The 26411-nt window shown below is 39.1% G+C and overlaps 1 protein-coding gene across 12 annotated transcripts in view; it reads left to right on the forward strand.

The window, feature by feature from the left end:
- The window catches only part of LOC147030395 (zinc finger E-box-binding homeobox 2-like), a 276269-nt gene that overhangs the window by 227333 nt on the left and 22525 nt on the right, over positions 1-26411 (forward strand). For 5 of the 12 annotated variants that reach the window (XM_085874387.1, XM_085874394.1, XM_085874389.1 and 2 more), the window contains 4 exons: positions 8378-8629; positions 11554-11631; positions 18435-18602; positions 25500-25717. In XM_085874387.1, coding sequence (XP_085730513.1) covers positions 8378-8629; positions 11554-11631; positions 18435-18602; positions 25500-25717 — 716 coding nt within the window. Of the gene's footprint in view, positions 1-1626; positions 1747-4511; positions 4629-8377; positions 8630-9471; positions 9612-11553; positions 11632-18434; positions 18603-25499; positions 25718-26411 lie in introns of those variants that run through there. The other 7 variants (XM_085874385.1, XM_085874386.1, XM_085874393.1 and 4 more) reach the window with 7 other exon arrangements.

Genomic DNA, 26411 nt, shown 5'->3' on the forward strand with positions numbered 1-26411 from the left:
CAAAAGCAGGTGACGAGTACTTTCTGCTTGTGTCTTGCAGAACTTACATTTGTCCGTTTGGCTCAGACCCACCATCTTTTAAAATCCATTGTTATAGTGTCCTTGATCTTCGGCATTTATTACTTGCGAAAATCGAATATTTTGCAAGTATATTGGTTGGTTGCGTGTGCTATTCTGTCTGTCTGTCTGTCTGTCTGTCTGTCTGTTTGTTTGTCTCTGTTTTTATGTTTATCACCTGCAGGTCAAAATTTTAAACCAATCTTCACGGAGCTTCACTCCATAGTAGAGGTCGTCATACGTAAGAAGCCTTTGGTTTTTGAGGTCAAAAGGTCAACAACTTAGGTGAGATTTCTAAAATCCTCAATTTTCATCCGATTGTCTTGAACTTTGAAGAGGATTTATATTTCCGGTCACTGAATTCATCCAGCCAATTATTTTTTAAGTCAACATCAACCAAAATGTAACTATAGTGTAAAGGTCAACAATCTCAGTGGAATTTCTAAAATCCTTAATTTTCATCCCATTGACTTGAAATTTGAAGGGGATTTGTGTTTTGTCATTGAATTCACCCACCAATTATTTTTTAAGGTCAAATTTGTTTTTTGGATTTTGCAAGTATCGTGCTATTCACGACATCTTTCTTGTTATTATTTGTTCTCTGTCCCAGTCTGTCCCACCTTTGTCTTCTTGGCCATTCCAACGAGCCTTCTTTGTCTCTCCCAACTCAGTCCAATTCTAATTTTTATTTTCCTTTGTCATTCTCCTAGTTGTTGGTGTATATTTGTTGATATTTATTTTTATATTTTTATTTGGTCTTTTTGCAATTGTTGGGGCCGTATTTGTTGCTGTTTCATTTTCCTGTGTGGCATCTTCTATTCACACCTGCTTTTGGAAAAAAAAAAATTGCAAGGTGAGTTTTTTTAGGGATACTTTTTCAGGTTTGTTGTGTTCATGTTTGTTTACAAATTGAATCTGATTATAATCTGTTGAACATTTCACATACTCAGCTAGTTTGACACTCATCGCTCTGTGCACCTGGTTGAGTTCCACCAGGCTCCTCCCTCCCTCTCGTCTCGGCAGGTACATTCTTGGGATGCACCGGTTTTTGTAGAACATTTTGTGGATGGTTAGGAGTTTTCTTGTTTTGTTTTATAACTTACTGATTTATGATTGGGGCTAATTTATTATTCCACAGCTGTATTGGAACACTTGTACTGCTAGTTGATTTATGGCTTTGGTTTTGTTTCGGAGGGAGAGATACGTTTTTCAGGATCAGCTTCGTTCTACATTGGTATTCTTTGGCGATTGTTTTGTGCATTTGTTTGTGACATATTTGGTTGCCCTCTTCTGCTCTGAGTTATTTGTATGATGCTTCGTTTTCTAACTGTTGTATTGGTGTTTCAAGGTCAATATTTATGTTGTTTGTTTTTGTTGTTGTACCTTGTACAAATGTGCACTTGGCACGCTTATCTAGTCCAAATTCCATTTGGGTATCCTCGGAGAACTGTTTTACTAGTTTTAGTTGTTCTGCCAATTTTTCGTCATTTGGTGTGAAGAGCTTTAAATTAGACATGTGCAGGAGATGTGTCACCTTTCCTATTTATTTGGATGTTCTTCTATTGGTTGTTAGGGTGAATCCATGTCCTCGTTTGTTGATGAGGTTACTCAATGGGTCCAGGGTCAGACAAAACAAGAGGGGGGAACGACCATCTCCTTGGAAGATCCCACACCATATCTTCACATCTGGTATTTCGCCATTTCCTTCTGAGTACTGACATATCAATGTGGTATCCCAGAGCTTCATTGTTTCCTCAATCAGTTTGATTATTTGGGGATTCATTTTGTATACTTGAATGCATTTTATCTTTCCTGAATGTGGGATACCATCAAAAGCTTTCTTATAGTCTCTCCAAGCGGTAAACAATTTGATTGTTCGCATTTTGCCATTTTCAAGTATGGCCTTATTGAGTAGTAGGTGGTCAATTGTTCCATAACAACCTCTCTTACATCCCTTTTGTTCTGCCCCTAAACCTCTTTGTTGTGCTTGGTGATAGTATATCATTTCTGTGATGATTCTTGTCAGAAGTTTGGATGTTGTTGGTCAACATTTCTGTGTGTGTGTGTGTGTGTGTGTGTGTGTGTGTGTGTGTGTGTGTGTGTGTGTGTGTGTGTGTGTGTGTGTGTGTGTGTGTGTTTGTGAAAGGGGAGGGGGTGGTGGCATGGTGGTATTGACTTGTTCCCTTTTGTGGCAGGAAATAAAGAGAGTATTTTACTCTTGATTTCATTTTAACATTGTTGTAATTGGCTTAAGGAAGAGCTTGTACACAAATTACATCCAGAACAAAGACATCAATCAATCCAGACAATTAACGGACAAAAATGTAGAGTGTACGGGCTTTGAAACTCAGTTTCGAGCATCATAAGACATCAATACCAATAGCAACACTAACATTTTAATTCATATGAAAAGCTTAATGTACATCAAAGCAAGAAAAAAGCAAACGGTATTTGTCTGTTATACTTATCTATCCATTTATCTATCTCATGTTTGAGCAGGAACAAATTAATTCCCATTTCAGTTTCCTGGTTGCATCATTAGTGGAGCATGCTTGTACCACTGATGTAGTGCTCCTGCGGTTTAGGGCAGAAATTAAAAAAAAATCCCTCAAAGTACGAAAAACACACTGATTAACTATTTTTTGAAAGGTACCATGTGGAGTTAAATATTTACAAGTGAGTGCTAGCAGATCTTAACATTCCTTGCGAAGACGATTTGTAAATCATACAATACTATAGGTTTTTTTTCTTGAATGGAGCTGGAAACCTGCATCTTATTCAAGCATGTTTCTCACCAACAACCCCCACCCCCTCCTCTACCTGCGTAAAACTTCAACCTGTCCACCTCCTCTCTCACGCTCATACCAGCTTTTCAATTCATTTAGCCTCAGTTCAGTTTTCCTCTCAAAATGGGTAACCTGGACATAAAGTGGACTCGTGTGAAGTTTAGTAAACGATTGTGCTATAAAGCAAGCCAAAACAATCCCGAATCCATAACAGTCTCAATGGCACTGAGCGTGTGGTCAATGCCCTGCCGTGAGCTGCGAAGCGTGCTTGGTTACAGTAACGGAGGATCAGGAGAACTGTTGATTCTCTTCATTTCATGATGGACAACTTGTGCTGTAGTTGTGGGCATTTTAACATGCAGGTGGTGGTTGATAGGAATGGTACAGGAAGGGAGGATGTGAATGGGAAATGCAGATGAAACCCATTGAAGCCCATCATCATGACTTGTCTGCCCCAGCTACAGTAACACCAGGACGTCCATCACATCCATAAGGTGTACGTATATGTTCATTAATTGGTTGTAATCACAAACAACTCCTTTCCTCTATTTCAAAAGTGGTAAATGCAATAATTTAATACCAAAACATTGACTTGCATGGAAAGCATTCAGTGTTCCTCCAGATTAGCACTAACTTATTGACTGGTATAATGATAAACCAAAGAAAGAGAAAACTCAATCCATGTTACCCATCAATATTACTGTGTTGAACGATTCTCTGCTACTTCAATGTCAGTGTTAAAGTTGATCTTCGACCCTTTGTCAATTTGGTATTTCCGTTAGCCCATATATTCAGCTTCTCTTTGTACCATATCCCTCGAGCATGGAGTTGGCAGCTCATACAACATTGAGATTGGCCCAAGTATTCTACGACTGGAGCGAGTTTGATTTGGAATTCGGCCAAAGGAGCTGGCGATAACTCGCCCACTTTTTGTCCCAATATACCGTGGGATCTGAAATGTCAATGCCAGCTTAGTGTACAGATCTGAGAGATGGCGCACCCGTTGATACAACGCCCAACCTGCATTCAGACAGTTTATCATCAGGTCGAGAATCGAATCAAGACCAGGCTGCTCAAAGGCAAGTGTCCCATTACTTGTACACATACTTCTGAGCTATCCTATCAGTCCTCCCATTATCCATAGAGCTGTTTATACAAAAAAAGTACATAAATAATTGTGTCAACAACAAACAATGGAAAGTAAGTATGTGAGAGTTAGTTATATGTTATGGAGTGTGACTAAATCCAACAACAATGTCAACATTTGACAATTGATATAAAAATACACTAAATAATAAATGTATATATATATATATATATATATATATATATATATATATATATATATATTTGTTGTTTTGAGGGGTTTTTTTGCAGAGGTTCTTGTTTATTTAAAAAAAAAACTTTTTGTGATACTTTATTCTCATTAAAAGCGAAGCATGGGTCTTTGCAGCCACGGAAGGACTGGTGTTGCATCCAACAATGGACATGACAATGCAGAGTGGTCTCCAGACCTAACGATAATTAAATATTGCAGCCGACCAGCCAGGTCGGATAACTGTGAGAGGAAGCTGAGAGCTCAGTACGGCTTTGTTTACTGGCAGGAATGACCGTGTTTAGCAAAAAAAAACCTCTTGTGGCGACTGGCCCCGTCGTGATAAGCCGCTCCCAATGGCAGCCCATTTTCAGGCAGGGTGTGGAAGGGTGTACACGTGGGTTAGCCTCGGCCACGTCTGCCGAATCCTGTTGACTGACCTTTTGATACCCAGGTTCCAGGAATGAAATGTAAGTATTCCGTATATTTTTCATTCCCATATTATATCTCCTTCTTGTACAATGTTGATTGTACAGGAAGTTTCATCTCAGTTAATCGCAGAGCAATAAGTTAAGTTCTGATTGTAATTACAACATGAATGGCACTCCGCTTTGTAATGAAATCCTCTTTAAGTTTCAAATCTAAATTTTTCAAAGTGCTCGTGTCAAACCCTTTCGTTAAAATGTCCTGAGCAGAAACTTTCCCTGAAAAGCTCTGTCAATTCCATGGAATATACTTGGATTGACACCTGAATCCAAAGAAGCATACTCCATTTTTATTTAGCACTGTTGTCATTTTAAAACAATATGTACATTTCTCGCGAAGCATAAACCTTAATTTTCAGTAAGTGAATTGCATTCAAGATCATCAGAACCCAGCTCGTTCCATTTTCTCCCAATGTACTCATAATGCGAGTTGAAATGGTTTCCTTTCCTGAAATTGCTTCTGCATCCATCTTGTCCACCCCAAATGTCCTTTCCTACCCCTCTTTCCTCTCCACACCCATTATTTGTCCAAGTGTCAATCAATTTTGTCTTTCAACCCTGCTGTTGGCTCTCTCTCTCTCTCTCTCTCTCTCTCTCTCTTTCTCTCTCTCTCTCTCTCTCTCTCTCTCTCTCTCTCTCTCTCTCTCTCTCTCTTTCTCTCTCTCTCTCTCTCTCTCTCTCTCTCTCTCTCTCTCTCTCTCTCTCTCTCTCTCTCTCTCTCTCGCTCTCCTCGCTCTGCTGAGTCCTGATCCGTTCAGTGTTCTGGCTCTTCCACGAGCACTCACTCTGTATACAAAATAAATAAATAACTAATAAAAATATGGGAAAATCCTAAACCATGAGAGAAAGAGAAAACTAAGGAGATTACCAGTTCAACCCATTCGGGGATCCTGGCTGGGAAAAGTTGGCAGTATTCTGTGGCTCTATTCAGAAAGTGAAGAAATATTACCAAGTTCTAATTTATCAAAGTTTGAAACACGTTGAATATACTTGTAATTTACCAGTATAAATAAATAAATAAATGAAGGCATCCAAGCATGAAATCTTCTTTTGCTTCTGCGGTAGACGATTGCACCCAGGGATGTGGACGTACATTTGGGTCGTTCTAGTGTGATTCAAAGTGGTAATTCGGTCAACTTAAGACGGCGCTGTATTGCATAATCACAATGCAATTGTATTGCATCTGTAAATACATGAGTTGTGTTTACAGTACAATTGAATTCTGAAATTACACTGACTCACTTGAACTGGTCAGTGTGCATTTTGTAAAAGGTAAACAGGAAACTTTAACACTCCTTAGTATTTGTCAGGTGATCATATATTTTGCTCAACTAATGGTTTAGCTTTAGGTATCAAGGTACTTTAATTCACAGCTTCAATGTTTGCCCCCTTCCTGTTTCCAACCATTAAAATGCACATTGTCTGGCCTTGTTGGTACTCCTGACTAGTCTAGGTGGCATGCGGTTCAAGCGTGTTTTCCTCTATCCCTGTATTTCCCACCGGTTGGCATGACTATCGCCACACCGTGAATGCAGTGCCAGACGGTACCCACCACACGTTACAGTGGCCGATGACTTATCTTGGCACGCAGCTCACACATGCAGTCGATGGGGGTGGTGGAACAGCAACGTGTGTGAAGTGGCGAAGAGATGGCGGGCGGCAACCACCATTTATTTGCCACAACTCAATACAAAACTGCAAGTGGAAAATTCTGAGCCAGTGGACAGGTCACAACAGTTTAAATTGCAATTCCAGAGGTCATTGTTTGAATGTACTGAGACACGTGACCCAAAATGTGAACTCCGCGGAGGAGCGAGGCACATGTTTAAACTGTTGTGGTCCTCTGCGGATAAACGTGCTCGCATCTCCCTCCTTGTGTGGCACCATAAGGTCTGGCAGATGTACTGTATTTACTGCAAGGATTACCAAAACCGACAAATGCCCTGTTGTTATTGCGTTTATTTGTTTGACTGCACAAACTTTACTCACCAACACTGCATTTAAGTGGATGCTTGATTGCAGACGAGGACTTGGTGACATTACTTGGAGAATGCTGAATTCGAGGGCGAAAGCCATCTTGCCCGTCATGACTCATTTACTACTTTATAGCAGCAGGTAGCTCCTTTGATCAAGACCTGAAACACATACCCTCTACTTCCATTAGAAACAGTTTCTTTTACTACAGCAGCAAAATAAACTCCAGCAATGGAATGAAGACCCTTGTTGGTGAGCGATTACCAACCGTGGAATCGAGCCACAATGCATATCACGCCAAGACCACGGAGCAAGGCCAAGATCAGCAGAGTACATTGGCCTGGGAAAGAGACTCAGCTTTGCATGTTAATTAGCAAATGTTAGCTCAAAATGTTCGAGGGAATTTGCCGTGGCATGTTTGAAGATTAATTCCTTCTTTCTTTGTGCCTGCCTGTGTTTGATCATGCACCGATCTTGCTTGTGAGAGTAAACGTCAACCTTGGTGTTTGGGGAAATGAACGCGTGTGGTCCTATACCTGGGCCTTCGACTAACCTGAGTGGAAATGTTGGTGTCAGAGTGCCACACTTAATATTTAGTGATCATCATTGCTCATGCGCCAGTGCAGACACAGCGGTGTTGGCATCTCGATGCTTCTGCGAAGGCACAGATGGAGGGACAGAGGTGCGTGTATCCAGGCCATGACGGCGCGCGTATGCGGGGCGCAGATGGCTGGGCGCGTGGCAATATTTGCAGTGGCCGTCTGTGAAGCGACGAGTGCAGATGGCCCATGGTACGAATAGATTGTGCCGTGACATCGCGGGCCCACTCAGGGCCCGCTCTAAGAGCCCTCTCGCCACCGCCACCCGGGCAAGTGTGAGCACAAATGAAACCTTGGCAGAGAGAATTAATTTTCCTAAAGACCTCCACATTTGCCGAGCAGATCTGTGCATCTGCAGTTTTAACTCTGCCGAGTGGCCAGAATTCCGGAGTCCTGGCATCCGCCGCCGTGCCATTTCAGGCGCAGCTGTTCCCCGGCAAGAACTTTAATGAAAATGTGCAAAAAAAAAGTTTGGATGACGCTTAATGGTCTCGTTGCTAGGTCGTCACTTGCCATGTTGCTTTCTGTTGTGCCATACCGACACGTTGGCTCTCCAAGATATGGTTAAAGTATAAAAAAAAAAGAGAAGAAAAGAAAAGTAGCATCCAGAAAACAGTATGCCCTTGACTTCCTGTTTGATTTGTTTTCAAAGGAGACTTTGACTTCCTCTGATTGTCTTTACTATCTCACTTTACCAATTATAAATAAATCAAGCCAAGTTGTATGGCCTCTTCTTCTTGTTTTATATTTTTCCTTCAACAATCACTTGTCACTCTTCTCGCTTTTTACTCTCTCAATCTTCGATGTTTCAGCACTGTTCCATTCTTTTTTTTTCTTTTTTTTTTAATGAATCCTGGTGCTGGAGCTGGAGCAAAACTTTCTGTTTGCAGCAAAATGGTCTCTGAGATACAAATTTAGTTAAAACCTGCACTGCGACGTTCATGTATGACAACCATGCTGTTAAGTCTCCATATTGAGAATAAAATCTCAGCTGCATTGATCAACAATCTCACGGCAATTACCATTACATGCTAATTATTGAAGCATTTTGTAATTTATGTATAATACTTCAATTACCAATATTGCTGACGAAGTATTCAAGTTTTTTTGTTTCAAATAGCATCAACTTAATCTCACCTTGACCGTCTCACTCAATTCCAGTGCCGCACCTGGCTTCAAACTCCGACTCGGATGATATGGATGAAGGTCAGCAAGCCTCGAGGTTCTCCGAGCCAGGTGGAGATGCACCAGAAATCAGCCCTGGCCTTCCTGAACTCCCTGGCATGTCCATGGAGCAAGAGCCCGATACCTTTGAAGAAGAGGAAGAGGAAGAGGATGATGCGGGAACGAGAGAGGAAGGGTATGAAACATGGGCAAGTACGGATGGTACCCAAGCATCGCTGGGCACGGATGGTGAGTACATAGTTCAGTGTTGATTGCACACTCAGCTATATCATAATTTGTTGTGGCACAGTGTTGTAGTTGACTGAATAATGCAGTTGTGAGTAACCTTGGATCGCTTGTAGACATTGCGAATCTGGTCGTTATCTTGCAAACGGACAACCTGCACGACATGCATTTCCTTGCAAATAAATAAATAAATAAACTCCCCGATCAATCAGCTTTGATCAATAATATTGAACTTGTTATGGTATTGACAAAACGTTTTCTGGTTGCATGGGTTCGATTTTGTCATGCGTGGCCAATGAGATCATTTCATAATACAGTATTGCCGTATGAATCTGGTTTGTGTGTCCTAATTTTCTTGTCTCTCTTGGTATCCACGTACAAGCTCCTCATTGCATTGAGCCTTAGACACTGTGGGAAAGTTGCTTGGTTTCTTAAAAAATAACTTGTACTCTTTGTCGTATTCTCATATTTAGTGTCAAGTGAAGTGTCAGATGAAGGCCTCTTCCCTTTTCAGGCGGAAGCTTATTATCACCCATGTGAACAGAGTGTCATCCTGCCATACGGGGAGACTTAAGATATCAGACTTGACTTGATTTTTGAATGGATAAGAAATTGAATCACAAGCTGTTCCAACAGTGAAAAACAAGACAGGTTATATATATATATATATATATATATATATATATATATATATATATATATATATATATATATATATATATATATATATATATATATATATTTTATACACCACTTAATCATTATCTGCATCTGGTAACAAACAACCGTGGTCCAAAGCAGGCACCACGCGCCTTCCTATTTCCCACATTCCCACACCACACACTCCTGATTCTATCAGATCAGCTTCACCTACTTAAAGTGCCAGCGGGGTGTGGCGGCTAAGGGAAATAAGCCACGTTTAAGGGAAGCAGCCAGACACTGGTGGAAAGGTCTCTACAGCCTGGAATCAAATTCTCTGTAGGTGGTGAGTGTTCGTGGTGCATTTGATACACCGCCATCATCAATTGTATTTCTCTGTCCGCACCGCCGACACTTCGACTGTGGAGGGAAAAAAATTGTGCAATCCCGGTGTTCCAGATTTTGCATTACCGTTAGCGTAATTTTCTTCCATTACTATTTAAGACTTTATGAATCGCTGCTGTTCATGAATTTACGTGATTTCGGGAATGTTTTTCCAGTCGTTTTAATTTAAAGTTCTGCTGAGTTTTTGCAGCTCCCATCAAGGCTGTAATTGCCTTTGGGGGGGGGGAGTATAGAAATCTACTCGCTTTTCCACAATAGGTCATTGCGAATCGCCTGAACCCATATTGCTGCAATAAGCATGCGGCAGAAAATGAAAAATCAACCGAAACCTCATTGTTGATGTCAACTAGAGTAAATGAACCAACTCAGGAAAGTTTGAACAAAAGGATCGAGACGACCCAACACTTTGACAAAATGCATAGACTTGATCGGTGAGATCGGTGAGTACACGTGGTGAGTGCGGTACCTTTGCAATGGCAAATGGCAATGCTCACGTTTTGTGGTGAAATAGTGAGTTCTTACAGTGACCAATAGCCAGAGTGAGTGACTGAGCTGTCCAGACAGGCTATTTCCAGGCCTCCGAGAAAAGCATCTGGAAAGGTGGTTAAAAAGCATTGGTAACCAACCGGTGGGCAGAGATGAGTTGTGAGCCATAGGGACGTGATCACAAGGGGGCTTACTCACTTCTTACTACACATTGCATTTATTGGATGAGACAGTCCGTACAGCCACATACTGTAGCAGCGAAAGTATAAAGGGATACAAGTTATGCATTGCTATTTTCATAATGTATTTATACTTTGTTCCAGTTCCACATTCTTTTAACACAGAAACCTCTTTGTTTGTTTGTATTCTTTTTTTTTTTTGAGAACATGCGGGGCAATATACATATCTATTCAAGAAAGAATTGAAGAAAAATGCTCTTTCGTCCCCCACCCCCCACATGCCCCCTTACCATACTCCTACCACCCCAAACCACCTCCAACCATTCCTGCTCCTTCTTAAACCCTCATTTCACACCCCCTACTTTGCCATTTCCCTTTATCAATTTTACATTTCTCAATCTGTCAACCTTCTATTCATTTGCGCACGTAACGTGTCGATGGCTCTTCGGCTCAAAGTAGGCCTATATGCAATTCAGTGCACAACAAGGAAGTAATCAAATGGAATTGACTGACAGGTAGTGTTCGATACCAAAACGTTCCATCACAAGCATTCTTCAACGGCAGGTGACATAGCATACCAACATTGCTTTTAAGCTTTTCCCAACTCAAGGGTGTACTTGGGGAGTCAGGCATGCATGAGCGCCCCCTTCCGAACCGAGGCCTGACATGTGGTGCATGGCAGTTATTTAATTATTTCCACTATTAGAACATGAATGTGGCTCCTTTGTAAATTAAAAAGGTGCCCTTTTTCGATATGGTAATAACTCCGTGGCATTTCACTGCATTTGAGAATCGGTCCTTTCGTGCCGGACACGAAGCGACAAGCTGAAGTCATCCCCACTTATCACCTCTTCCTAACCCGGACCAAATTTACACCCCGAATATCCAGATGATTCTGCCTACAGACCTTGATTATGGGCGATCAAAATGTTAATGGCTTTCTTTTCTTTTTATAATCGGCCGCTGTCTCTTCAGCGGAAAGTTGAAAAGGAAAGTAAGCTTTCACTGGCTGTTGAAATAATTGGGAAGTGTGGGCAAGAGGAAGACGTGTGGAATGCTGTAGTAATGTTATTTTTTTCATGAATTGCGGTGACAGCATTTGAGGGCCCACTTCGTTGCAACCACAGTATTTCATAAAAAAGAAAGTCAGCTGTGTCGGACTTGTTCACCCTGGCGAAAAAAGGCACTCCTAAATACAATTATATTTCTTCCTTCCAGATGCTGCTGCGATGAGGCAAATCTCTGACACCCGGGATGCTGACAGTGCTGTCATTTCAGATCAGGGAAGCAATGATGGTAAGTCACGTGGGAAGTTAGGACTTTTCCAGGCTTAAGCAAGTAGGAAACTCTAATTCCACGACACGAGGATGTGTTGAAAGGTGCTCTGCTCTGCCTTAAAGTGACTCAGAGTGATTTCACTTCTGTAAAAGCGCAAGTTTGATAATTGTTTTAAAAATTGCTGTTGTAAAAAATACTTGTCTTCTTGTTACTTATGAATCCTCTCGAAAGAGTGTTCTCGCTGACTAGACTTCCGAGCTTGATATGTAGAGTGACTCTTCTTTATTTCTCCAACAAAGTCCTGTAGTCCTTTAGCCACTATAAGACATATACTTATGGTCTACGTTCTTCGAATCTTGCGTATGACAAATCACAGCTCATAGATCTAATTCTAAGTTGGACAGCCACGTCGCATCACTGTTTGTTGTGAGGTGGATTGCCCTAAATCCTTAATCAAATTTCTGTCCGTGACATTCATTCATAACGTGATGAATAGTCTGATCTGCGTGACCACATTCACATGCTGGGCTGTCTTTGAAACTGCATTTGTGGAGTTGGTGTGATGTCCTTGCATGGAGAGTATGGATCCTGTTGAGCGCAGACCACTGTTTCTGGGTGAGGTCGAAACCTGGAGGCTCCTTCTGTGCCCACCACAGAAACATTTTCAAACCATAATCAGTGGTGATCTAAAAAAAGCAGCATGAATATACCTCCTATGTGCCTTGTGTACCATCTGGAAAATCAAAACAACAACAATAAAAACAGTCCCACTTTTGATTTCATCATCTAAAAAAAGCAAATCTGTTCTACCTGGGATGGCATTGGTTATAATTGGGGGTCTGTAATCACGTCATTATTAAAGATTATGCTCAATCTTCTTCCCTTCTCCTAATAGATCTCACCTCTTGCCACGTCCTCACCGCCACCCCTCCCCCCCCCTGCACCCCCACCCCCACTTTCCTCCCCAAAGGCCTCTGTTTCTTGTTTTCTGACCGTAACAGCGGTCCCTGTTTGACGCAGGTTACCCACTTTGTATGTCTTGCGGTTTCCCCATTTTATCATACCACGGCAAAACTTCTTCTATCTGCTTCCTACATCTCCTGCTAGAGAGGCCGGCTGTTCTTTGTTGCTGCTGTTTTTGCAGAAGCAGCACCATAGCTTCAAATATGTTCCCGGTCACGCTTGGTGGTTGGCGTAACACGGGGTAAGAGTGCAAAAAAGGCAGATCTGTGGTTTTGACAAACCCACTTTCGGCCATATAAACCCTTTATTCTTAAACACCTCTTCATAGGTAGTCTTATCTACACTACCAATTTCATATATGAACTGTTAAAGTCCTTTCTCAGCAGTAATGTCACAATGTCAAATCAAAGTAAACGTTGCAAAAGATGATGAACTAGAAGGGCACTCTTCGATGTTGAGATCACCAGATATGCCTCCACCCACATTATTACATCATTGTACACACTTGTACCAAGTTTGATTTAAATCCCTGAATACATATTCAAAATATTAAATAATCTTAGCTGTCAGACCATGCGTCCGATAAGGTTGAAATTTAAAATGTATATTCCCCATGATTACTAGATCATAATTTTGACATTTCACTTCAGTTGATGAAGCGGTTCAAGAGAAAGAATTTTTCAAAGATTTTCCTTCAAACCAACATGGCTGCCATACCATGTGACCTATTAATTATTCGTGAAAACCCTGATATTCCCAAGCCTTGAGGAAAATGTGGGTGAAGTTTCCCCTCGATCTATCAAGCTGTTCTGGAGAACATTTTGTAAAGGTTTATTCTTCAAAAAATCATAGCTGCCAAACCATGTGACCTATGATGTCATAGGTGGAGAACTTCTTGTTCCTAATGTATCGACCATCATACCTATAAAGTTTTGCCTCGATCTGTTCAGCCATTTCGGAGAAGAAGATTTTGGAAGGATTTATGTTTAAAAAACAAATGGCTGCCGAATCACATGACCGATAACGTCAATTTTTTTCCTCCCATACAATTTAACCCGAGATGATCCTCAAAAATTTTCATACTCTTCAGATAAAGCGTTCTACGTATGCAATTTTCATGTCGTAAAGCAGCCACATATGACATCATCAAACAAGTTTGATTTAAATCCCTGAACCCAGATTCAAAATATTAAATAATCCTGGCTGCCAGACCATGTGTCCTGTCTGGTTGAAATTTAAAATATATATTCCCCATGACTACCAGATCATAATTTTGACATTTCACATCAGTTGATGAAGCGGTTCAAGAGAAATAATTTTTCAAAGATTTTCATTCAAACCAACATGGCTGCCATACCATGTGACCTATTAATTATTCGTGAAAACCCTGATATCCTCAAGGCTTGAGGAAAATGTGGGTGAAGTTTCACCTCAATCTATCAAGCTGTTCTGGAGAAGAGCATTTTTAAAGGTTTATTCTTCAATAAAATCATAGCTGCCAAACCACGTGATCTATGATGTCATAGGTGAAGAACTTTTTGTTATTAATGGATCGCCCATCATATCTATAAAGTTTTGCCTCAATCTGTTCAGTCATTTCGGAGAAGAAGATTTTTCAAGGTTTGTGGTCAATTTTTGTATCAACAGTGTCAACTGCTATCAGTGTCAACTGGATACTGGTATCCACTGACACTGGTATCCAATATGGCTGCTAATGTGACCTATGACTTCATAGTTGGAGAACTTTTTGTTCCTCGTGGATAGGTGATCGATCATACTTGTAAAGTTTCACCTCGAACTGTTCAGCCATTTCGGAGAAGAAGATTTTTGAAGGTTTTTATGTTAAAAACAATATGGCTGCTGAACCACGTGACCGATGACATCATCAATTTTTTTCATCCTATACCATTTATCCCGAGATGACTCTCAAACACTTTCATACTGATCGGATAAAGCATTTGACGTATGCAACTATGACGTCATAATGAGGTCCCCTCTGACATCATCAAAAAAAATCGCTTTTTTCCCATGGGGAGTACTTCACATCTACTAAGTTTCAATTTTTTCCTTGTTGCGGTTTCGGATATACCTAGGTCTAAAGTTTTTCCTTTTTCCAACATGGCTGCCCCACCACGTGACCATTGATATCATAATTATTATAAAAACATTATACCTCAATAGTTGCACCTCTGATGAAAATTTTAGGTCAATCGGATAAGCAGTTACAGAGAAAATTAGCATTGACGTACGTACGTACAGACAGACGGATGGATAACCCGAAAACATAATGCCGCCGGACTTCGTCAGTGGAGGCATACAAATTGTAACTGATCATCTTATGGGTGCAAAAGGAAATTGAGAGAAATAGAATTGATGCAAGGAAAGAATGGAGGATCAGGAAGATAAGGAGTGGATGTGCATTTGGTTGAAAGAACAGGGGGAGGGGGGGATGGAAGGTGTTTCGGAAATGATTGGAGTAACGAGGGGAGTTGGTATTTTGGGCATATTTCGGGAATTAGTCAATAATTCTGACATTTTTGCATACAGTGTGCTCCCTTTAGTTGGTAGAAGTTAAAGATTCCACGGTGTCTTTTGTGAAGGAGTAGCCGAGTTATCACTGGTATTTCAACCAAATTCCAAATTCCTTCCAGTCAAATGCCAGTCCTCACCAGCAAGTTCACAAAAAACTTGGGTCAAAACCGTTGCTCCCACATGGCCCCACAAAAAGGTGGGAATATTTTGGGTCGTTAAAGAAGATGAAGCAGAAGTCTGTAAAAATACCCTCAATTACGAATTTTCCAAACAGGTCAACATCAACAAGTCCTCGTGCGTGAGATCATTATGAGGCGAAGAAACCATTGTGTTATTGATTACAATAACAACAAGAATGGTATCTTTGCTTTTACATTACAGTTCATTATAACTGCACATCTTCTTTACAGATTTATCAAATACATCGTGATATTGAAATATTCTCGAATTTCACTTTCAAAACCTAAATGTCAAAATATACAGGGTGGGGCATTTAGATCTGACGGTTTTATTATCCTTATGATGTTTTTGTTTCTAAACCAAATAAAATAAAATTTCTATACAATATAGGCACATACTTTACATTTTAAAAATCAATTTTGATTCTTTATTTCTTAAAAACTACGTCAGACAAATGGGCCCCTTTCGAATTTGTGCATTTAATTCACGACAGCGGATCATCATATTGTTCATTACCGCAAGCAATGTCTCTTGATCAATAGAGCTGATGGTTGCAGTGATGTTTGCCTTCAATTCATCGATCGATGTTGGATGTTCCTTATAAACTTTGCCCTTCAGAAATCCCCATAGGAAGAAATCTGGTGGAGTTAAATCTGCCAAATCAAAGTGTGCCTCATCTGTCATGATGACCTTGTTTGTGAAATTGGTATGCTCATTGCATTAAAAAAAAAACAATTAAAAATTAAAATTAAAAAAAATGCTCATTGCATTAAAAAATAAATTAAAAAATAAATGAATAAATGCTCATTGCATTTAAAGTGCTCCATCATTAAAAGCTTTCTGTAAAACAAAGATTTTATCTGTAACTTTCTGTAAAACAAAGAAAACAATAATTAGTTATGCCAAGACTGCTCCGGCTAGAAAGATTGCAAATGTGTCAGATATAAAGCCCCACCCTGAGCTATCGATATTTTTGTATTTTCTTGTGCTCTGTTTAATTCACTACTAAATTTCAAACAAATGTGTAATAAATAATTTGTCCATAATCATCAACCTCCTGTCATAATTATAATACAGTAAACTCTCATTCAGATGAATTGTTTTTTTTTTAAATGGGAATTTTGATAGTTTAATTGAAAATTTAACGTGAATGGCACTCGGTAGAGCAAATACCTCTGCCAAGCTGTACAGTTTACGTTTTGTATCCCACTGATAGTCCAGATCTACATCCAGACCTCAACCAAAATCTAATCGGCTTGTTCTTATCACCTACCCAACTCATCGACCAAGTTTTTTAATAACCCTTCCACAACTTTTTAGTTTTTTCCCCTATCTTGCAATGGTGAAGAATACATTAAAAAAAATTATAGTATCTGAATCTGGATACGGGCCCACACCAAAATTTAATCACTTTGTCCTTGTCACACACTAAAAATGTCCACCAAGTTTCGTCTAAATCTGTTTATAATATTTTGAGATAATGCACCATATATCGTTTTTGGCCTTATCTCTCAATGGTGAAGATTCACTGCAAAGATTCTAATATCCAGATCCGGATCCAGTTCTTCACCAAAATCAAATCAATTTTCCTTGTCATACACCCAACCTCTCCACCAAGTATTGTCCCAATCCGTCCATAACTTTTTGATATATACTTCTGAGAAAATGACAGACAAACAAACAGATTAAAAATCACTCATAGAGTGACACTTGGCAAAACAGAAAAAAAGTAGAACGGCACAAGGTAGAGCACATACCTCTGCTTGGTGGAACAGTTCACGTTTTGTATCTCATTGATGGGCTGGATCTGAACCAAAATCCAATCAGCTTGTTCTTGTCTCCTAACCAACTCATCCACCGAGTTTTGGCATAACTCATCCACAACTTTTTGTAATATCATGATATATATATATAATATCATGATATATATATGATATAATATCATGATATATATATATATATATATATATATATATATATATATATATATATATATATATATGATATAATATCATGATATATATTTTTATATATATATATATATGATATAATATCATATATATATATATGATATAATATCATGATATATATATGATATAATATCATGATATATATATGATATAATATCATGATATATATATGATATAATATCATGATATATATATATATATATATATGATATAATATCATTATATATATATATATATATATATATATATATATATATATATATATATATATATATATATATATATATTTGTTGGCCTTGTAAAAATCCAAATCCTCTCAGACTTTTGACATTTCTGAGAGTTTATGGGGTTTTTTGTGTGGGTCTTTGTTTTCGTCCTTCCCCAAGGGATTTATATTTTAACCACATGGGAATGAATAACATCATTGTAACTGTAAAATAGTTTGAAGGTTGGTGATGTCTTAAGGTTGAGTTAGTGAGATGTTCTTCTGCTATATCTGATACCATTAGGGTTCTAGCTATAACTCTATTTGGCCTGAAGAACCAGGTGGCAGGAATTTTAAGCTTAGCCAGGATAGCAACACATATATGTCCAGTTTTATTTCTCTTTCAGAAAGAAACAGTTTCATATTTTAAGCTGAGACAGAGTGCGAAATGGCTGAACGTCACCTCCAAAGGATAATGTGCTAAGTGATACAATGTCTTGCCTTTGAAGCTCTATACTAGGATTTCAGGCTGTAGTCCGATCCCATTCTATTCAGGGTTGAACCCAGACTCCACAACTCAAACCGCACATGGTGGAATGATGTGTAAATTGTCTGCACTGAGTCTGGAAGCTCAGTGGTTCAAATGTGACCTTGATGGAGTTATACTGAAGACTTTAAATATAGGGGAGGGGTTATATGTGCTGACATTATACATGCTACTTTCTTGCTTGCTGCTCTGCATTTACAAAGAATAGAACATACAAAAACAATAGTTTGGAAGCTCTTGTGGAGGCTTGATGAGCCTAATGGCCTCGTCCTGCACTGAAGTTCTTTGTAAGGGAACACATATTATGTATATTAACTCAGAGGCATCATACTCTCACTAAGATATCTTGCAAGTGCTTTCTACTTCATGTATAAATTCTTCCATTTACCATTGTGATTGTAAAAAAGCCATCTTTTTATTCCAGATGACAGAATTCTGGAGGACTACTTTGGCAGGGAATTGGAGGCTGCGGATGAGCTTGCAGTTGGGGAAAGCATTACACCATTTCTTATGCAGAGGAACCCATTTCACATGTACTCTGAGTTCCCAATTCAAAATGGCACTTCAGAGACAAGCAGTGCAGAAGATCACGGTAAGTGAAATGCACAAAATATACCTGTGATGTGCTCCTTACTTGTACTTCATGTACAGAGTCAATGCAATTATGTAGCTGGAACCATAACACGAGTTTGGTGGACTCATAAAATATATATGAGCGAACTCAAACTTAATTTGAAGAACCGTGTGTCGTCTGCAAAATCTAGGCTCACAGAAGAGCGAGTTGACAGAGGGTGGAAAGCAATGCACTGGAGTGTCTTGCCTTTGAAGGCAAGACTAATTGACAGTGGGGTAGTGGGGCAGCATATGAATGCAAAATGGGGAGGAAAAAACAGGAGAGAGAAAAGAGGAAACATAGAAGCCTGAAAGTAGATTATGTATGACAGAGGCGGTTACCGAGGATATAAAATATCACACATTAATTTCGAGGATGACCCAACATGGTAGTGAACCGACAACTTCAAGTCCTGGAGAGAAGAATGGGATTGAACAGACTGCAGAAGGAGGTTTCATAAGCAGGTGAAAAGAGGAATAAAGGAGTGGAGGTTTCCAAACCTGGTGCGATCAAGTTTCATTTTATCTGTCAAGCAAACTTTTATGACAAGTTAATAAAAAAGTAAATTAGCCAAACTACCTTAATGAAAGAAGGAAACTTTTCGATTCTGAGTTATATTCTTTCTTGTGTTCAGGCATTGTTGCACTCAATGGTACTGGTAAATCCATTCATGTCAAACAAAGTTTTGCATTTCATCACATGTGAAACATAATTATTTTATTGCATCCAATCACCTACCGATATCATGTAGTGGACGACTCTTAATGTGCATCGAGGACTCATCCATTCAAACCAACTGAACTGCAAGCAGACGTATAAATACGGGAGTTGCGCTATCTCCTCTCAGATACGACCGAGTCCAGTGAGACCACAATGATTTCCGGATAGCAAAGCCACAGAGCTGCAATTAATCTTACAGATATTCTGAAGTACATCAAGGTTCTCGAGTGTCTTCAAAATAATTTCACAAGCAATTTTTGTAAATGTTTCAGGACACAAATATTATTTAAAGGGTGTTGTTTTAGTGTATTGTGAAGCAGAGAGAGGAGGTTGCCACATCAGACATATGAATGAATTTCTTTTTAAGGTCATCATGTCATTCAAAACACCTCACAACCACATTATTAAAAACACCTCACCACAACATAACTTCCACGTTGTTAAAAAAACCTCACCACAACATAACTGCCATGTAATTAAAAACACTTCATCACCACATTATGAAATACACTTCACCACCATGGTATTAAAAGCACCTCACCACCACATGACCACCACATTATTAGAAACACCTCTCCACCACATTAAAAATTCCTCACCACCTCATTATTAAAAACACCTCCCACCACATAATTAAAACACCACCACGTAACCACCACGTTATTAGAAACAACTGACTACCATATAACCACCATGTTATTAAGAACACTTCATCACCACATTATGAAATACACCTCACCACCATGGTATTAAAAACAACTCACCACCATGTTATTAAAAACACCTCACTGCCATGTTATTAAAAACACCTTACTGCCATGTTATTAAAAACACCTCACTGCCATGTTATTAAAAACACCTCACTGCCATGTTATGAAGAACACCTCACTGCCATGTTATTAAGAACACTTCATCACCACATTATGAAATACACCTCACCACCATGTTATTAAAAACACCTCACTGCCATGTTATTAAAAACACCTCACTACCATGTTATTAAAAACACCTCACTGCCATGTTATTAAAAACTCCTCACTACAATGTTATTAAAAACACCTCACTGCCATGTTATTAAAAACACATCACCACCATGTTATGAAAAACACCTCACTGCCATGTTATTAAAAACATCTCACTGCCATGTTATTAAAAACACCTCACCACCATGTTATGAAAAACAACTCACTGCCATGTTATTAAAAACACCTCACTGCCATGTTATTAAAAACACCTCACCACCATGTTATGAAAAACACCTCACTGCCATGTTATTAAAAACACCTCACCACCATGTTATTAAAAACATCTCACTGCCATGTTATTAAAAACACCTCACTGCCATGTTATAAAAAACACCTCACTGCCATGTTATTAAAAACACCTCACTGCCATGTTATTAAAAACACATAACTGCCATGTTATTAAAAATACCTCACTGCCACATTATTAAAAACACCTCACCACCATGTTATTAAAAACACCTCACTGCCATGTTATAAAAAACACCTCACTGCCATGTTATTAAAAACACCTCACTGCCATGTTATTAAAAACACATAACTGCCATGTTATTAAAAATACCTCACTGCCACATTATTAAAAACACCTCACTGCCATGTTATTAAAAACACCTCACTGCCACCTTATTAAAAACACCTCACTGCCATGGTATTAAAAACACCTCACTGCCATGTTATTAAAAACACCTCACTGCCATGTTATTAAAAACAACTCACTGCCACGCTATTAAAAACACCTCACTGCCATGTTATTAAAAACACCTCACTGCCATGTTATAAAAAACACCTCACTGCCATGTTATTAAAAACACCTCACTGCCACATTATTAAAAACACCTCACTGCCATGTTATTAAAAACACCTCACTGCCATGTTATTAAAAACACCTCACTGCCATGTTATTAAGAACATTTCATCACCACATTATGAAATACACCTCACCACCATGGTATTAAAAACAACTCACCACCATGTTATTAAAAACACCTCACTGCCATGTTATTAAAAACACCTCAGTGCCACGTTATTAAAAACACATCACTGCTATGTTATTAAAAACACCTCACTGCCACGTTATTAAAAACACTTCATCACCACATTATTAAATACACCTCACCACCATGGTATTAAAAGCACCTCACCACCACATTATAAAAAACACCTCACCATCACATTAAAAATACCTCACCACCTCATTATTAAAAACACCTCACACCACATTATTAAAACACCACCACATAACCACCACGTTATTAGAAACAACTGACTACCATGCAACCGCCATGTTATTAAGAACACCTCACCTCCATGTAATTAAAAACAACTCCCACTATGCAATTCAAAACACCTCACCACACGTCGTGATCGAGACAGGGTTGTTTAAACTGAGGATAAGTATGCGAGTTGCCGTGTTGTCATGATTTATACCAAACAGAATTCAACCATTTATTTTGCAAATTCATTTGTAATATTCGTGATAAATTACATTTTTATAAGCAATTTAATTTGAAAATTTAAACAAAAAGCAAAAACTTTCAAAATTTTGCTTTTTCAACAAATTTAATAAAGAATACCCTGAGGACATACACACGACAGAGCTAGGTGCGGTCCCAAAGTTTGTTACGATTTCACAAAACTTAGAGGGAGTCGTTCAGTGACAACAAAACACAGGTGACAGATGCTGCACCGATATACACATGTATATGTGTGTGTGTATATATATATATATATATATATATATATATATATATATATATATATATATATATATATATATATATATATATATTCCATATATATATATTTATTTATTCATTTTATTTTTATAATTTATTTATATATATATACACACACACACACACACACACACACACATAGAGATATATATATATATATATATATATATATATATATATATATATATATATATATATATATATGTATATATTTATTTATATACACAAACACATACACACACACACACACACACACACACACACACACACACACACACACACACACACACACACACACACACACACATATATATATATATAGGCATATATATATATATATATATATTTTTTTTTTTTATATTTGCATATATATGTACACATATTATATAGACAAGCCGGTAGGCGGACATGGGTAGTCGCCTACCCAATAGAACCTGACGCGATGGGGAATGACCTGAGGATTAAGCACAAGAAAATTCATGATTCCAGCTTCAAGGGTTAATGCTGCAGATTGTTTTTTCGTTAAAATACCCCCACATTTAGAGGTTTTTTGGCCGTTGCGAGGCAACGGAGGGGTCCATAGCAACGGTTCTTTCTCACACAGAACTTGGACATACCATGAACCTACCATACCAGTTTCATGCATATCTGACTCATAGTCTCTGAGATATAACGAACTTCGTTTTTTTATTGTTTTCGATCAGGGTTCATTCAAAGTCTATCTTCTCCGACAGTTTTCATAGGATCCGGCTGGAAATTTTTGACAATATGGCTGAATGTACTGCCCACAGTCGCTCGTGGCCGGATTTTTGATTTTCGAAAAAATAATTTTTTTATGAGTTTTCAAAAATTTCAAAGTCCCTTTACTTGGCAACGGTGGTATCGATAGCAACGGTTCTCATTTTCGAAAAAATTTTTCACACAACTAGGTCATGGTGTGAACCTGCCAACTAAGTTTCATCGAAATCGCCATTGTATTAACGGAGCACTGGACTGAACAGACAGACAGACAAGCCGGTAGGTGGACATGGATAGTCGCCTACCCAATAGAACCTGACGTGATGGGCCCGTTCGATGGGGAATGACCTGAGGATTAAGCACAAGAAAATTCATGATTCTAGCTTCAAGGGTAAATTCTGCAGATTGTTTTTTCGTTAAAATAACCCCACATTTAGAGGTTTTTTGGCCGTTGCGAGGCAACGGAGGGGTCCATAGCAACGGTTCTTTCTCACACATAACTAGGACATACCATGAACCTACCATACCAGTTTCATGTATTTCTGACTCATAGTGTCTGAGATATAACGAACTTCGTTTTTTTATTATTTTCGACCAGGGTTCATTCAAAGTCTATCTTCTCCGACAGTTTTCATAGGATTCGGCTGGAAATTTTTGACAATATGGCTGAATGTACTGCCCACAGTCGCTCGTGGCCCGATTTTTGGTTTTCGAAAAAATATTTTTTTATGATTTTTCAAAAATGTCAAAGTCCCGTTGCTTGGCAACAGTGGGGTCCATAGCAATGGTTCTCATTTGCACACAACTAGGTCATGGTATGAACCTACCCACCAAGTTTCATCGAAATCGCCATTGTATTAACGGAGCACTGGACCAAACAGACAGACAGACAGTCAAACATATCGACGGAAAAACTGATAAGGGTAGAACAAATTTCAAAAAATTTAACAAAAAAAACATTTTTTTTGGACTGGATCGACTACCCAATATATTTATATATATATTACTTTGCTTCCACATTGTCTCAGGTTGCTCACCTGCATTTTTTTCATTAATCTTTTTCTTCTATTTTCAATTATGGATGTCCGTAGATTCTGTGATGTTTCTCGGTGTACCGGCTTCATTGTCCATCAGCATTGTCCATAAAGATATATATATATATATATATATATATATATATATATATATATATATATATATATACATACATACATATATGTTCAAGTTGTGCAATGCTGTCTGAGCGGGGTAAAAGTCATAACCACTGTCCGTAAAATGTGCATTTTTTTGCGCACACAGGTGGTGTATAGGCTCAGAGTCACTGGTTTGCAAACCTATTATTAGAACCACAAACTATTCAGTCACTTCCCTCTGGCATATAATTACCTTTTCGTCTATTTGCTTCACTGAGAAACGTTTGCAGTCTTAACAGTTGGTGACTTTTGTGCTGTTAAAGGAATTTCTCACAAACTCACGAAATATTCCATACTCTATTGGGAACAAATTCCCTTACAACCCCCTGGTGGAACCAAGTCGTGTGTGTGTGTGTGTGTGTGTGTGTGTGTGTGTGTGTGTGTGTGTGTGTGTGTGTGTGTGTGTGTGTGTGTGTGTGTGTGTGTGTGTGTGTGTGTGTGTGTGTGTGTGTGTGTGTGTGTGTGTGTGTGTGTGTATATATATTGGGTAGTCGATCGAGTCGAAAAAAAAAATTTTCGAAATTTTTTTTTTTCCATTAAAACATTTTTTTTTATCTATTTGATCTACCCTTATTTGTTGGTCGTGGTGTCGGTCTGTCTGTGTGTGTGTTTGTCGGGGTTTTTGACCCCCTTGCAGTTGTTCGATTTTGATGAAATTTGGGTGGTAGATTAAGTTTATGACCTCGTTGTGCTGCGTAGGTACTGGTTGCTCACGCCCTCTTGGTTGCCGAGCAACGGGACTTTGAATTTTTTTTTAAATCATAAAAAAAAATATTTTTTCGAAAATCAAAAATCGGGCCACGAGCGACTGTGGGCAGTACATTCTGCTATATTGTCAAAAATTTCCAGCCGGATCCTATGAAAACTGTCGGAGGAGACAGACTTTGAATGAACCCTGGTCGAAAACAATAAAAAAACGAAGTTTGTTTTTTCTCAGAGACTCTTCTTCTTCTTCTTTCGGCTGCTCCCGTTCGAGGTCGCCACAGCGGATCATCCGTATGATCCGCATAGTGATTTGGCACATGTTTTATGCCGGATGCCCTTCCTGACGCAACCCTGGTCGCCTCTTACGCCACAGGGATATGGTACACCTAATTTAACCGGGGTACACACCGGCCCAGTACACTGGTACTCACTTCGCCGACCTCAGAAGGATGACAGGCTGAGTCAACCCCCTGGTGTATTAATTCAGTGACCCAACAGGGCTTGAACTCAGGACCCTAGGATCCCAAGCCGCTGCCCTAACCACTGCGCCAACACCAGGCTATGTTATATCTCAGAAACTATGAGTCAGATATACATGAAACTGGTATGGTAGGTTCATGGTATGTCCTAGTTATGTGTGAGAAAGAACCGTTGCTATGGACCCCTATGGCACGCAAGTACGGGCACGCACTAGTGTATTATAAATTAGACACAAAGCAGGTAACTGATTTACTATCATCCAACACAATTCTCTTTTGCCAGCAGAACTAGCTCCAGGAACACCTGACTCCTTTGCTCAACTACTCTCTTGCCCATACTGCCAGCGTGGATATCGTCGTCTTGCCTCTCTAAAGGAGCACATAAAAAACCGCCATGAACAGATCCATGATGGGCTGGTGTGCAGCACATGTGGTTGCACCTTCATGTATCGCTCACAGCTTGACCGACACCTTGCCTCACACCTACCTCCATCAGACCAGGTGAGCCAATCTGTGCACTTTCATTCTCTGGAAAGAAGTTTAGAATGTTTAAAAATGAGAAATTTAGGGTTAAAATGACAGGCATATAATTGTAAATGTTATAGCAGGAGTTATTCTCTTAAGTCTGATATGAAAAGACAGAGGTAGTTTACTTCCTTTTGAGCTGTCTCGCCAGGGCCGGATTTAGGCATGGGAAAGCTGGGCAGTTGCCCAGGGGCCTCCACAACCAGGGGGCCTCCACATATTTCATGAAAAAAAAAATTGTAAGGAAAAATGTATTTGTGAGTGTCTGAATGGTAGTTGGTAGTTAGTGGAACAGATATAAGATATTCATCTCATCTCATTCTCTATTTTATATAGAAGTTCAGATTCTTTGTTCTTGAGAAATATACTTTATGGATGACTGTAAATAAGTCTTGTCACCTTTTTAGTATTCTAAGGTAGGGTGGGCCTCCATTACTGAAGGCTGCCCAGGGGCCACCACATGTCTAAATCCGGCCCTGTGTCTCGCCTGTGTTCAATTCTCGACCCAAGTATAAAATGGCATCTTGGTGTTTCACAGAGTGGGCATTGGTTGCTTTATGCAGCTTTATTTGGCTAGAAGAGCATAGGAGGAGATAATTTACATTATCCTAGCCATTTGGGGTAATTGATTCGGTGAGAGCTGAAAAATTATTCCCTCCAATTACGGGTG

Source organism: Eptatretus burgeri, chromosome 3, assembly GCF_056783735.1.
Source record: "Eptatretus burgeri isolate ZD-2024b chromosome 3, Ebu_testis_v1, whole genome shotgun sequence".
NCBI lineage: Eukaryota > Metazoa > Chordata > Myxini > Myxiniformes > Myxinidae > Eptatretus > Eptatretus burgeri.